We start from the raw sequence: 15,335 nt of genomic DNA, 5'->3' as shown, positions 1-15,335 counted from the left end.
TTTTAAAATATGAACTTTTTTTTAATATTTACTTTATTTTTTATTTTATCGTATTTTCCCCGACTTTTTTTATAATCAGAGGAGGGGTGACAGGGTTGATTAGACATCCAAGACTTCTTAAATCGTAACGGTGTGGGGTAGATTAGGGTCTTCTACCATGAGTACTTACAATGTTTTCGCTTGCTTCATTTTCTTAAATTGTGGAGAGGGTCTTTTACTATTACTGCTCAGTACTTTGCTAAATAATTCTCATTCATAACTCTTAAGCTTACATTATTCCCATTCACTATTATTGCTAATAACAGTTGGGGGTGGGGAGGACAGTCACCCAATATATCTTAAATTTGCATTACAAAATAACAGTCCAAAGAGGAGGGGGGCAGCTTGCTCTACCATTGACCTACCGCGTCCTATAAATGAAAATATGATAAATGTTGAACACAACACTGTAAATTATAACATGTTTCTTTTGTTTCAAGCACCAATAGCAGAAAGTTCCAAGTACAGTGTGCACTTTTTAAGGGTAATCTATTTTTTATGTCGGACAACAACACCTGCGAGACTCCTTACCCCCTTCCGAACCCCATTCCCAACTATTTGAATTTAGTTTTTTTTAAAATAAGGCGTCAATCTCATGATATTTTTTTAAGTCAAAACATGGACAATCAAATCATATGATATTCAGAGATATGTATCGAGATATGAATAGACTGGAAACATTATCTTGATCAATGTCGAAGTGAAAGGTGAAGATAACGAACAGTGATCAATCTTTCAACTCCTATAAGCAATACAAAATAGAGAGTTGGACAAACACGGACCCCTGGATATACATGTACCAGAGGTGAGATCATGTGCCTAGGTTTCATTATGATTTCATTTTGTGAAGCATACAATTTTCATATGAATATTTTTAAAGATACATGCACTAGTAGATCCAGGAATTGCGATTACGGGGGGCGCAACTTTATGAGGCTGGGGGCCGCATTGAGGCCCCCAGTGGGTCCAGGGCAAGCCCTTGTGGGGACCTAGGGGGCAAAGCCCCCAGAAGCTCCTGGATTTTATAGGGTTTGAAATATGTCTCATATTAAGTCATGTGTACTATTTTCTATCATTTTAATAAGGTAAAATTAATAAAATGAAGCACATTTTAATGGGGGTTTTTTTTTTTGGGGGGGGGGGGGGGAGGAGGAGGGGGGAGGTCAAGTTCACTTAATAAAGTAATTCAAGAAATTAAAAGATTTTGTTATTTAATTCTCCGGGAGTGGAAGGAATTATCGCTTCTTTTATCGTTTAGTACATTTTTCTAAACAAGAGACCACGATTTACCTTAGATTTGAAAATTTTAGGGGGGGGGGGGGGGGGGCCTTAAACCTGCCACTGGATACACATGAATACTACTTAAACATCTTGAGATTTTACATATACGTAGTTGTACTCATGTATATCATCCGATGCGTAATTTCAGCCAAATGGTCTCGAATGAAATATGAATAATTTAACCACATATATCCATAACCAAACAAACAATAAATTTAAAAAATGCCCTAGTCATCAGGTCAGTCTGAAGGTAGTACTATATTTAGCTAAACCTTTGTAAAGACAAACCCTGGGGGTACAACGCCCACCCTGCTTCTCAAAAGTGACTTAACGTAAAAGCAATAAAACGACATCAAAGCAATAAAACGACATCATTGCTCAAATATAGTTATTGTCTTTGATTACCTGTAAAATATTAACGACACTGAATATATCTTTAATATTTTTAGGGAATGATGTCCATGGTGTATACATTCATTTGACATAAAAAAATAATTTTGGAAAAAAATTCACATAAGGGTTTTTTTTGCATGGAACGGCTCATATATTCCCATATAAGGTAGTGTTTACATCAATGGACAAGTAAAAAAGGAGACAGTGATTTCATTGGCATTGAAAAGGTTTTAATCTGATATCAAGTTAAATAATGAACAGCAAAGTGTAAATATTTTTTGCCACCATATGATTTTTCTTTCTTTGTTGGAATGGCTCAAGTAACTACATTTTTGTGCTTATTAGAAATTCATTAGAAAATCCACCTATGAGATCTTGCGATAACAAGCATGGTGGAGCAGACGAAGAATTTTGCATGTTGTACATGATATCTAATGAAAAACACCTTTATTAGATACGCCTAAGCCAGTCTATGCGAAAGACATCGGACCGTCGAACCTGACCGATGTGCAGTGCCTCAGGTCCGATGCATCATTTTTTACACCGGACCAGAATGTCCGATATCTGAGTGTCCGGTTTTGAGCTTTACTATTTTGATGCGGAGTCATTTAAATGTTTGTTAAAAGTAAAAAATAGAACACAAATCCAAATATGTAAATGAATGTGATTAAAACCGCATGGACTGTCTAAAGTATTATACGAGAGGGATCCCTGGTATAGTATTACTAGTATAATAAATAAGATTTCCTTGGTTTTGCATTTTCACCAATCTGATTAAAACCAGATCCTGAGATCCGCTCACTTAAATCGCTACACTAGGATCTGATGTAACCCCATATAGGGTCACGTCCGCATGACCTTTCGCTAAGCCAATCAAATTGACCCTGTTGATTTATACCAACGATAATTTTTCTCCCATGAACCTTTGCGTCATTATTTACGTTAGAGATGCGATAAAAATGGCTGCGCGTTTGACAGACGACTGCACACAAAACATGCGATTTAAACAACGTCTGTATTCTCTGTGGGTTTTCTTTCATTCAAACGCTAAAAAATCCCGATGGAGTTCACAATTCAAGGAAAATGTCTGCGATTGTTTGGTTTGAAAGAAAACATATCACAGCTAGATGCGACGTCACAATGCACCGTTTACGTCGACTGGCGTTATATTCCTCGCGTTATTTAAGTAAACCATCTTGAAAACTATTCAAATCGTACCATCCCTATTCATACATAAATCGGAATTCACAATTAATCTAATTTGGGTGTATTTCATATCGTACGTTTTGTTGTTTGTATGAACGGAATAGATTAGGCATTATTGCGAAAGTTTAAAATTCGTTATGCGAGAATGTACAATTTTACAGTGTGGAATAAACTTTGTGAGAGAGAGATTACATCAATTTGTTTACGAATTGCCAGGAACCGCCTAAATAGCCATCATTGTCTGTATGGCGCAATCTGACTGGCTTATAGTTCTCATGAATATTCCAAGCGAAAGGTCATGCGGATATGATCCCCTATGGGATTGTAGCGATTGTGAGCGTATTCTAGGATCTGATTTTAATCAGATTGCATTTTCACGTGTTTCACTTTTTAACATTAGGTTTTTCGGTCTGACAAAATTTGGTTCGGTCCAGTGTGTTCATTGATTACACAGGACTGAATGTCCTGTGTGGTCCAAACAATTTTGCATAGACTGCTAAGCAAAATGTTGGTACTCTTTCTGGTGTAAACAACAATGGAGACAAATACACAGAGTTTATTACAGATTATTCATGAAAATATTTTGCACCATTACGAAGATCCTATGGAATTGTAGCCCTCTCCCGAAAACATCATAATAAAAACAAGAGGCCCATGGGCCCCTAGGGGGATGATTTTAACAAACTTGAATCTGAACTATGTCAGACAGTTTTCATATATATGTAAACTTTTCTGGCCCAGTGGTACTTCAGAAGATTTTTAAAGATTTTCCCTATATAATTGCACATTATGTATGTAAAACTTTGATCCCCTATTGTGGCCCCATCCTACCCCCAGGGCCCATGATTTAAACAAACTTGAATCGGCACTATGTCAGGAAGCTTTCATGTGAATTTGTAATTTCCTGGCCCAGTTGTTCTTGAGAAGATTTTCCCTACATATTTGTATGTAAAATTTTGATCCCCTATTGTGGCCCCATCCTACCTCTGGGGGTCATGATTTTAACAAGCTTAAATCTGCACTAAATGGCACAGTGGTTCTGGAGAAGAAGATGAAAATGTAAAAAGTTTACTACAACGACAGACAATGGAAAGTTTTGATCAGAAAATCTCACTTGAGCCTTCGACTCAGGTGAGCTAAAAAGAGGGCTACATTATTGCAGCTAGCACTCACTCTACCTACACTGCCAGTTGTGAAATAGTGTTTTCCCAGCAAGTGATTATTCTTACAACACAGAGAAATTCCTTGGAGGCACACATTTCTGATTGACTGTTTAATTCAACAGATCAAAATATGTCGATTATGTTGCTGTACGTGTATTGAAGAGGTGGAATTCATTTAGAAAAAGCACATTATCTCTGTTCAATCTCATAAAAAAAAACTCAATGTCAGTAGTCTTTTTTACAATACATGTAACTGTCAATAAACCAATTTGGATTGCTTTGTTTTATTTACATATAATTGTTGTTTGACCCTTATTTTTGGTATGACCCCCCCCCCCTCCCCTTTTGTTTCTGATCAATAGATAATGATTAGTGTTGTACCAATAATCAGAAAACATTGATTGCTGAGGAAAGAAAGCAACCGGTTTCTATGATCAATTATTTTTTCCATAATCAATCATCGGATGTATATATACTTCTTAAGAATGCATTCTTAAATTAGCCCGTTTTCGTTTCTACAAAGCCTACTAGCACAAAGAACCAAAATGTGCATATCTTTATCAATCTATACATGTCTATATGCACAAAGACTAAACAAATTAACATAACTGCCCTAAGTTAGTGATGGGCAATCGGACCAAAAACCACAATCGATTATCGGCAATAATCGGACACATGTAATCGATTAATAATCAATTATAATCGGAATTGGCATTTAAGTGTTTTCCCCTCAAATTAGATGTAACACAATAATTAAATTTATGGAAACAACAATTGAATTTTTCTTTGTTTCATTTATTCACTGGTAAATAAATCAGAATTCCAATATATCAAGTAATGGAATTTATCTATAATCTCAATGTATCGCAGATATCAGAGATAGGCTCCTTTATTTGACTGTTGAATGTCATTATTGTTACCGTCCTTCATATCTCCCGCCATTTTGTTTGCTTATTTTTGATCGGGTTTGACATACAGAAAATAAAATTTGAACAAAGTTGAAGTGATGTCCGGATTTTGTTTGGTCAACGATGTCGGCGACTTTTATTTTGTAATCGATTAGCAGCATCGTAGGTCTCTGAACGACCGACAATCGATCATCGGCGACAATCGTTTCATCACTACCCTAAGTGAAGAAATATTTAATATAATCACAAAAAAATTCACTATATTAGGATACCCACTTCTGCTCCTGTCCAGGGTTGAACTCACGATCTGCATCACTAAATCTCTTAGCAGTGTGCACTAGTGCACTTAGTAGACCATTTAGGCAAGTTATAAAACTTGTTTTCAATGACAATGGAATTCTTGCTATGCTGTAACTTGCTACGCTAATGGATATTTGATGTAAATTGAAGAGGATCATACAAGATGCAAGCTGCATTTGAAATATTTCATACAATTATAATAAAGCACTTACTAGGTTGTAATGAACTCTTGTCAAACAAACATAACTTTATATAAATGGGGAAAAACATGCAATACTTTGTAAGATTATGCTCTTCAAAATAAAACCATGTCGTCCAATTATAATCAGTAAAATCGCATCGGAAGCAGCAATCAATTCCAACTGATCGGCGATTATGAAAATTTGCCGATGTACCATCACTACAATAACAACAGCAGAAGACCAGATCTGTTTATCAAAATGCCTGAAACAGGTCACAATGTCTCATTTAATCAGTGCCATTAAGGTGGGTCTTTTTAAGTAGCACTGACGTATGTGTAGATCTTGATCTCAGTCCTGCTATATTACATTGTAAACCCTGCTATACTAAGATGCCACCAGGGGCTACTTATAATAATTATTATGAATTACACTTACGGTATGTGTGCTTTCAGTGTTTATCATTTCCAAATAAAATACTGTACTAAAAATGGGATTTTGTTTCTTACAGACTCTAACATAATAAAATCTTAATGAAAACCTACCAATTATCAACAGGGTCAAGCTTCTTGAACGTGATAATAAATAATGAGTGACGTGACATGACATTATTGACTATACTATGTATTCGACTGATTTTCCCAATACTAGAGTAGATCTAATTCCTGTAAAGTAAACTATACACATGGAACTTTTTCATCACATACCTCCATTATTTCATCTGCGCTTATCAATTCTTTCTGTTCTGAGTAACCAGTCTATGTGAAAGTCTGAAGGTTGACATTCCCATGTTGATGTGCACGCATGAAAAGTTTGTTGATTTTTTTATTCAAAATGGCGGGTTGCCATAAATCTCAAATAAAACTATCTTAAACTATTTTGATTTTCATATCTAAGATAAACTTTAAAGAGAGTCCTTGCATGTTTATTTATATATCATTTCAAATAAATGTATAGCATCAAATGTGTTGTGGCAAAAATTATCAACAAAATTACACGAGAGGTTCATTCTACTTCCGGGTGATTCTGAAAGTAGGGAGTCGTCATTATTTCTACACGTGTCAGGAAAAAAGTTGGCACAAAATGATGTTCCAGTATATGTCTTCATATATAATAGGCATTTGATAGAACTAGATAAATGTATGAAATGTCATTTTAATGTGTAAATTTAATGCACTAATCAATGTGAAACTTTTAAGTGCATTGATATAATAAATTCATTATTTGAAGAAAAAACATGTTGCATAAGCCTATGCAGGTGCTTAGAATTTCAAGTCTGACAGTTGAAAGTAGATTTCTTAAACATATATACAAACTATCATCAGGAGATTTTGTATACATGTGCTTTTCATAGGTTTTTATTCAAGTATCAGGTTTATTTGATGCATATCACAGTCGGAAACAAATGTGCGGCAGAAATTAATCTTTTAGCAAACTTTTGAGTTACTGCCGGCACACAGTTTCTTCCCGAATTTTATACAACTCTCGACCAAACCCGATTACATTAAACCCGGGTGAACACACCTTGTGTACATGCGCATACGAATTTGTATCGCATGTAATGAAAAATGACAGCACTTCAGGGTTGTTTTTTTTTTTTTTTTTTTTGTAAACGAATTCGAAATAAATTTTCCAGCTATTCAAGTTTTGCCGTCTTAAAGCCCCTTTTTCTAAAAGAATAAATAAATAACACGCCTACACTTGTTTGTGCAGCCAGTTACTGTGACGTAATTATAAACTACTAGATTATATACATGTGGGGGAAGGTAAGTGTTTGCCAATACTGAAGTAGACAAATTTGGGAAACGCTCGAATGTATTACGTTCACCAGATATGAAATTTGTCCAAAATATGTGATTCCCCCGCCGATCATCTTCAAAAGTCGTTTTAACTTATTGTATTTTTTTTTTTAGAGGACCACGTGTGATATACACATATATACACGCTATCCACACTTCAGGTGCATGTGGTCAGGACAGGGGGTCCTCACTTTGAGTCGGATTTTCGAGGTATACGCGCTCTTGTTTACAGAATTTTGGTCAACGCCAGGTCAGATGGGGGGGGGGGGGGTAGCCTGATGGATCTCTTCATTTATATATATATCTATTGTTCAATCTACGCTACAGAACTGCAGCTCTCTTAGGAAAATATTGGGACATAACATACTCCACCCCACCCCCGAGAGCTATACCATTCTGCAGCTATTTTAAACCCAACTTTATTACACCTTTTTTTCACGTTATTTCGCCTTAATTTCGCGTTATTGTTATGCTTTTGATTAACGTTATATTACGCCTTATAACTTCACATTATTTCGCTTGTAAATCGCATTTTTTTATTACGTCTTTGATATTCGCATTATGTAACGCCATTATTTTACCTCATTACGCCTTTTATAGTATTTCCTTTTCACGAGCAAATTTCGTGACTACTTTGTTCTGAAGCAAACTGTGAGAAGATAAATCGGAAAAGCTAGTGTTTAGTTTGCTAAACTGCGACTTATGTACATGATTTTTTTTTTTTTTTTTTCAGGTGGAATAAAGGGTTAAAAAATAGTTCTTGTTCTTTATCCACAGAATTCAAATTTAAAGTGTTTTACAATGTATACATATGTATATTTAGTTTGCGCATGGCTAATGTAAACGATTGTCATGTATATCGTGTATACTATTCTGGCGCTTTCATAATGGATTTTGCCGGACATTCGTAGTAAGTAATCCCCTCCCTCTCTCAGATTTCATATATTATCTGGAAATCTCGTTATATCTGTCTCCTCCAATAACATCCCGTACGGTCAGCGTAACCTTGTGGTCATTGGTGATCGAAAACACATGTGCAAAATTCACACGCTTTTGTAAAGTCATAAGCATCCAAGAAACGTTATACCAACTTCCAATAAACATTCAAAAAACTTAATGTCAGTTTCTTCATTCAGATTAGCCATATAATAAAACTCCTGCACTTGTTTACATGTATAGGTGTAATTATCAATATGTAAAGGGTGGATCTATTAAGGGGGCACGAATCTCCTCCCCAACACACTTTCAAAAGTGATGGGGCAAGTATTTTGTGTTGCCACTCTTAATTTATCGATTTTTTACGACCCATCAACCTAAACCTTTTAAACGAAATTATAGGCATAATTTAATCCCTCGAAAATTGCTTGATTTGTAATATGTATGCACTTTCTACGTTCGGGAAAATGCTGCATTTCTCCTTGCACAATCCTAGTATAAAGTTCCATCCTATGTACAGTGTACAATGTATAGGGGCTAGTGCGTGACTAGAGAGGGTGTAAACCTCAAAATATTTCTTAAGGCTTAACCCCCCCCCCCCCTCTATCCCATGTGTCACCCGTACTGTTTGAAAGATATATGGTATATGCTCTACACAATACAATATGATACAAATATCGCGACGGTGTATCTGTTTATATTATTTATAAATATCATCTTCGTTAGCCAGAGGTTTTCGGTCCAGTCCGCCCCGGGGCGGAGTGAACGGAAAATCCTTGGCTAGCGAGGATGATTGTTTATTTAGACCTTAATCTTGAGTACATTTTTTGCATTTGCCATTGATTGTTTTAATATATTCACTCTCAAGATCTCATAATATTGGTAGTTCTATTGAATTATTGATAAAAGCTTAAGGCGCGATAAAATCGATACATCTAGTGTGAATATGAAACAATTTCTCGTTCAAATATGAATCAAGATTCCCAAATACTGTAGCAAAATATAAAAGCATCTGATAATTTTTTATAGTTGGATTTGATGTCCTATTCACGTTGTATCGGATTTGCTGCTCGGAGGTAGAGAATTTCCGACAGGGAATGCGTGCATGTCGTTTAACAATTACCGACACTATTTCAGTCTTTCAGGTGCAGAGTATCTTGTCTAGTGGCAACCCAACGCAACCATTAATATTGATCGATAGGTTCTTCCCATTGCTTTCAACACACACGCGCATTAAATTGCTATACGTAGTTTAGAAATTTACTGTTTAGAGAAATAAACAGGTGCGATATTTCTCATGTCTGAATTCCCAATGACCTTACAAATCCTTCACACACACACACACACACACACACACATTACACGAGATTTATCTATCAATATAGTTTATTTCAATCCAGCATGGATTATCTATTAAAAGTTGATAAAGTCAGAAGGAACCACACTCCGGCCAAATAAATGAATTGGTAACATATAAAGTTTGATTAAAATGAAATATATTTAGTGTAGTGTTTACCTACGGGTTAATTCTCCCTGGGGGGACTCGTTGTTTAAATATTTACAAAATTTCTTTTTATGGACTGGACATTTTAAACAATGAAGCGCACTTGTGTACTTAGTTCAACGTTTTTTAGTTTGCTTTTTGATTGGCCGTGTTGTTATTTTAAATGGACCGTTCAATTTCCCCAATTCTCTGGAAAACAAACGAACTTCATATCTTCTTTCAGTGATCCCCTTTTTGTCTAATAACCGCAAAAAAATCTTTTCTTTTTATTCAAATTGCGTGAACAGATGAATAGAGTACAGGATTCCACTGGAATGTCGAAAGCGTGGAACAAGATACACCAGGCCCTACTCCTGTGTTACATTCAGTGCATTTCATGTACTTGTAAATAAAACTTAACGAATTAAATATAAATTCCAATCACATAACGTACATGAAATAAAGGCAATAAGATTTCCCATAACAATACTGGCATATTTAACACACCGAGCAGTAATCTGATTAATTAATATAGGTATTAAGTCATATTGAAAAAAAAATATTCATGCATTTTCCCCTAGGCATTGCTGCCAAATTCTTCTCTACAGCTCATATACTTTGTAAACTTGTATACTAATCGTATAATATATTCTTCTGTTATGAACCAATTCTCAACCGTGAGACATGAATTCATACGAACTATGTCCTTTTATTAATAAAATTCATGAATATACTTAATGATAATAGTTCCTCACCGCCATTGGATCTCGTGCATTCTAATTACTCACCTGTTTTTGATCATAGTTTGAGCTGCACATTCCATTAGAATCAGACTCCGTATCCGTCAACGAAGGGGTGGATAGCACGGGAGCGTTAGACAGCTCGGAACCCTCTCTACAATGAGCACCCGAGACTCTACTATTGTTATCCCTCACCATGGGGGAACTGGATTTCAGAATCGATAATTCCACACCAACTTTCACACGTGGGGAAAGACGAGATTCCAAACTGGAGTTTGTAGATCTCGCACCTCTCTGGTTCATATTGTTAAAACCCCCATCGTTTCTTCGAATTTCGGGATTACTTGGGTAGATGGATGATCCCCCATGTTTCACATTGTGGGACATGATGGACATCGCTGTCTGCTGGAGATATCCAATATTTTACTGTGATTAAAATAATTCCTCTTGAATGACCACCACATTAAATTCTCCAGATCAAATCTACTTTGCTGAACGTAAACCCCCTTGAATCTTAATGAACTCCAGTAGCGGGCATAACATGACAATTCTAATAATCCGTAAAATACACAAACATCGTTGATGTAATTATCAACATAACTGAAAAGAAGTCATTCCAATAATAAACTGCTTGATTTAAAGCGACCACGAGGTATAAACACAAATATACTATTTAAACATGCATGTGCGTTGACCGACAGACAGCAATAAAACAATCAGAATGTACTGGTCACTCGACCAACGGGCAAAAATCGGTGACCTGGTGCCATAAACAAGAGTAATCCCCTGGGCATATTACGATTTCCCATTTCTTTTAAACAAATGAAATGAAAGCCTGACACTTTCAATCACACGCTAAAACTATCGTCGTGGATCGCTTCATTATGATTTTCTATTGACCTCAGCGGTCGATTTTGAAGGCTTGCACAAAGCTGCTATGCACCAATGAGAATGCCGCTTTTCAAATGGAACCTGTTAATCAATTTATCGTTAATAATTCATCGCACCACGCGTTCTTCGTTTTTTGTTTTCAAAACGTTTCCTAAGACGGACAATTCTATTCACTTGCTAAGTAATTTTTTAAAGAAAAAATAAACACACCATATCATCTACTAAGTCGTTGGTCGTTATTAACACAACACCAGATGTGCACAGATTACGAAAATCGTGTAATCAATTCACACATGTGACCAGAATAAATTGAATCTAAATAGCATGAAATAGACTTGACTTCCCGTTGTCTGGGAATGGGAACAGCGGGTGACAGGTGAAGGTTTGTGGGGAGGGTGAAGTTTTATTGTCAGTCCCACTTCAAAGGTTTCCTTCCCGTTCATTTACGTGATATTACTACTAGTACACTTTAATGGGATCCCCTAGCTCTAAGTCGTGGCGGCGAATGCATCAATTATACATGTCATTCCCTAATGTTGTTATAACAGTCGAAAATTCATGCATTCTCGCTTACTTTCTCCCAAGCAATATGAAATTTGTTACATATTATATGTAACAGTTATTATTGTGATAACGTAATTTTATGATGTATCTTAAAACCATTTTATCACAGTGACCATAGTCTTTCTTTGTTATAGATATTTCGTCCGTAGGAGATTACATGAACCCAGCCATGCAGTAGATACAGTGGTGGCATGGGGTACATATTGAGGGGGTGGGGGGCAGAGGTAGATAAGGTAAACAAAATAAAATAATGACTACTTCGTATTTAGCTAGTTCACGTTGGATATGGTACAGGGTTTATCGTCCAGCTATTTCGTACAAGCCTTACACCATGCTTCCGTTCTAAACTAGGGTGGAATTAAATATAGTAATTCATTTGGCATCAATATAGCATAATTTGTTTTATCATTTCAAACTTCCAAAAGCCCACATGAATGTAAAATGTTTTGAATACATTCAATCCTTTGATTATTTTAAATATTTTGATAGAGTTTAAAACGTATATAATTGCATTTTCATAGCTTCTTGAATAATTTTGATCTCATTCTAAAATATAGTGGAAGCTATCTGCTATTTGTCGGGGAGGGGGGGTAAATATAGGGTACAAGATCTTTAAATCCCCATCCCCCCCTCAAATACCCCCTCCTCCAAACTTCTATTGGTAGGCGGCAGTTTGAAGATTTAAATTTTACCTCCAAAATCCAAAATTTTGGCGGGAAGTCAATATTTATAGGTTATAGACTTTGTATGGGAAAATATGACGACCGAGTTTTTTGGCGCGTAGACGGACCGAGCTTGCGAGGTCCGTTCGCGACAAAAAACGAGGTCGTCATATTTCCCATACAAAGTCTATAACCTTTTCATTATATACTTTCAATTTCATTTAGAAACTAACAATAATTTTATTTTTAACAATAACTGTATCGGTTTAACTGAGTAAAAGATGAAAAACACGAAAAATTGGAAAATTAACGGCGTAGAAATTTGATTGTGACGTAATGTTTGCGGGCCGGAATGTTTCCGGGCATATATCGTGTGATATATGCCCGCAAACCTTTAAAGAAAAAAGAAGAGATGAAATTGAAAGTATATAATAAAGTTTAATACTTTTTACATTCTGTTTTTACACGTTGTATTGTGCCAGAGGAGCTGTCAGTTTCACCGGAAATGATCTTTCAGTCTTAGTAGTCCACTTATGAACCATTGATATAAAAATTTACATTTCCAATGCCCTTGCCTTTGATATCATTACGAATTGTAAGGATAGACAGGTCCTCGCGAGCGCACTGCAGGTATCACACCGGTAATTATTTTCACTATATATTACTATAGAGGGGAAAAAATCATTAAAAATCAGTTTACAAAATTGATGCCGAATAACGCAGTCAGACACGTTCTATGTTACCTATCTCGTCTGCCAACACCAGAAAAACAACACCCTACGCGGCATTTTCGAAAAAAAATTACCCGCAAACAAGACTACCCTCAAATCCACGTGTTTTTCACATGTGTGTAAACAGCCGGAGTGCACCTCAGGAAGTAGCCTCAGCTACCAACAGCAAATAGTTCCTTTGTATACACTTGATTATTTCTACAAATTACACAAAATTTCCTAATCAGGGGTACAAAAATTAAGAGAAAAGAAGAAGAGGAAATGAGAAAAATCGCGCAAGGAAAAAAAAAATTTCTTTAAATATATGGAACTACAATTGACTAAGTTCATTTTGATTGGACAATTACCGGTGTGATACCTGCAGTTGTAGACAATACAGAACAATTTGATAACATAGAACGTCTATTTTAACGGCTGGGAATTCCGACAGAAATGAACGCAGGATGTGAATATTAGAAATCAATATAGGCCTAATATTTGAAAATATAACATTGAGGTATGCCAACGTGAAGCGTCGCGGAGTTCACACACATGTATTTACGTGTATTTTTAAATATGGAATTTAATTCTTATTTAAATCAACGAGAATCTAACATGTTTTGAACACCAACAATTCCAAGTCTTGGGTTTTTACGACCTGATTAACATCATGGACACGATTTGAGCTGAAAAATTTCAAATTTTAGTTTTACATTAAAAACCAAATAATAAAATTTGAACATTTTCAGCACAAATCGTGTCCATGCCCCTTTTTAACGTCTTCGATAGAACATTTTGTCATTGTCATATAGCTGTCTTGAATATATAACATCTGTATATGGTATGCATGTGTACATGTTGTGGTATCATGTATTTATTTTTGTATATACTATAAATAAGCTACAAGACTGCCAGTCTGATAGACTTGGCTCAGGCACCGTCCCTTGGTACCCTCTGTGTTTGTGACAACATTTTGTAATATTGTTTTACTTTACTTCCCATTATAGCACACTTATTGTACAGTACATTTCCAATCAGTATTGTGATGAGAATTCAATACCTATGTCAATGTAGATGGTACACATGTGTAAATTGTATCATGTAGTTAGAATGTTTAATTGTTAATTTGTATATGCCCCCTGAGGGCCCTTGATTGGTGAATAAATAAAATAAATAAATATAGGGACATTTATAAAGAATTAAGAAATAAAAGTTCCACGTCCGTGTAATATATGAGTAAATTGCTTGCATAGATCTATTGCATATTATATGCGAGTTATCAATTATATTTTCCGAGCTTTCGGATAATTTTGATCAATATGAGATCACTCTAGTGTAAACAGTGAACAGTGAAATAAAATGGGGAACGATCTGTTTCATCATTCAAAGACCGTACATTTATGCCTCGTTCACACGGATGCGCATTAAATTTTACTTCGCATCAAATTTGATGCGAAGTAAAATAATTCGCATTAAATTAATTCGAATTAAATAGCGTTCACACGGCGGTAATATTTAATGCGAAGTAAACTAATGCGCATTAAATTCGTATGCATCTCTATTAAAGGGTGCGCGAAATAAATTAAAGAATAGACTATGTTATTGAAAATTATTTTTATAGATATTTTAATGAATATTGTGTAGATCTATACAGAATTCTTTGTTCAAAACGCTATATAAGCTTACATGTAGTATACTACATGTTTACAATTTAGGCCTACATCCATAACTGATCTACACATAAGGAGTTTTTTGTCGTGTTTATTTATATGTTCCCAAGAAATTACTTGTTATTTCCTCCGACAACCAGCATTCAATCTAGACAATCTATTGTTTCTTCATGGGCCCAATTTTAAAACTTCGGAACGTCTTTTTCACCATTCCGCTGACTACTGTTATGACGTAATTTTTAATTACTAATACGTATTATAAGTCTACTGTGACGTCATATGGTATAAAAATTAACAATGAGCGGCATATGTTTTAAAAAATGTAAAAAAGAAAATCATATTATCACTATTTTAAAACATTGTTGTCGTATTTAAAAACAATTCCTTCCACATGTATTACTCAGTATGCCT

The 15,335-nt window shown here is 35.4% G+C and overlaps 1 protein-coding gene across 14 annotated transcripts in view; it reads right to left on the bottom strand.

The window, feature by feature from the left end:
- Window positions 1-11,308, bottom strand: part of LOC130051763 (dixin-like) — a 65,741-nt gene extending 54,433 nt beyond the window's left edge. For 2 of the 14 annotated variants that reach the window (XM_056154360.1, XM_056154362.1), the window contains exon 1: window positions 10,476-11,218. In XM_056154360.1, coding sequence (XP_056010335.1) covers window positions 10,476-10,823 — 348 coding nt within the window. In that variant the 5' untranslated portion in view covers window positions 10,824-11,218. Of the gene's footprint in view, window positions 1-6,176; window positions 6,467-10,475 lie in introns of those variants that run through there. The other 12 variants (XM_056154363.1, XM_056154365.1, XM_056154378.1 and 9 more) reach the window with 10 other exon arrangements.
- Window positions 11,309-15,335: the final 4,027 nt, after the last annotated feature.

The sequence above is a fragment of the Ostrea edulis genome, chromosome 2 (assembly GCF_947568905.1).
Source record: "Ostrea edulis chromosome 2, xbOstEdul1.1, whole genome shotgun sequence".
In the NCBI taxonomy this organism is placed as follows: Eukaryota; Metazoa; Mollusca; class Bivalvia; order Ostreida; family Ostreidae; genus Ostrea; species Ostrea edulis.
This window is presented reverse-complemented; position numbering and strand designations above follow the sequence as displayed.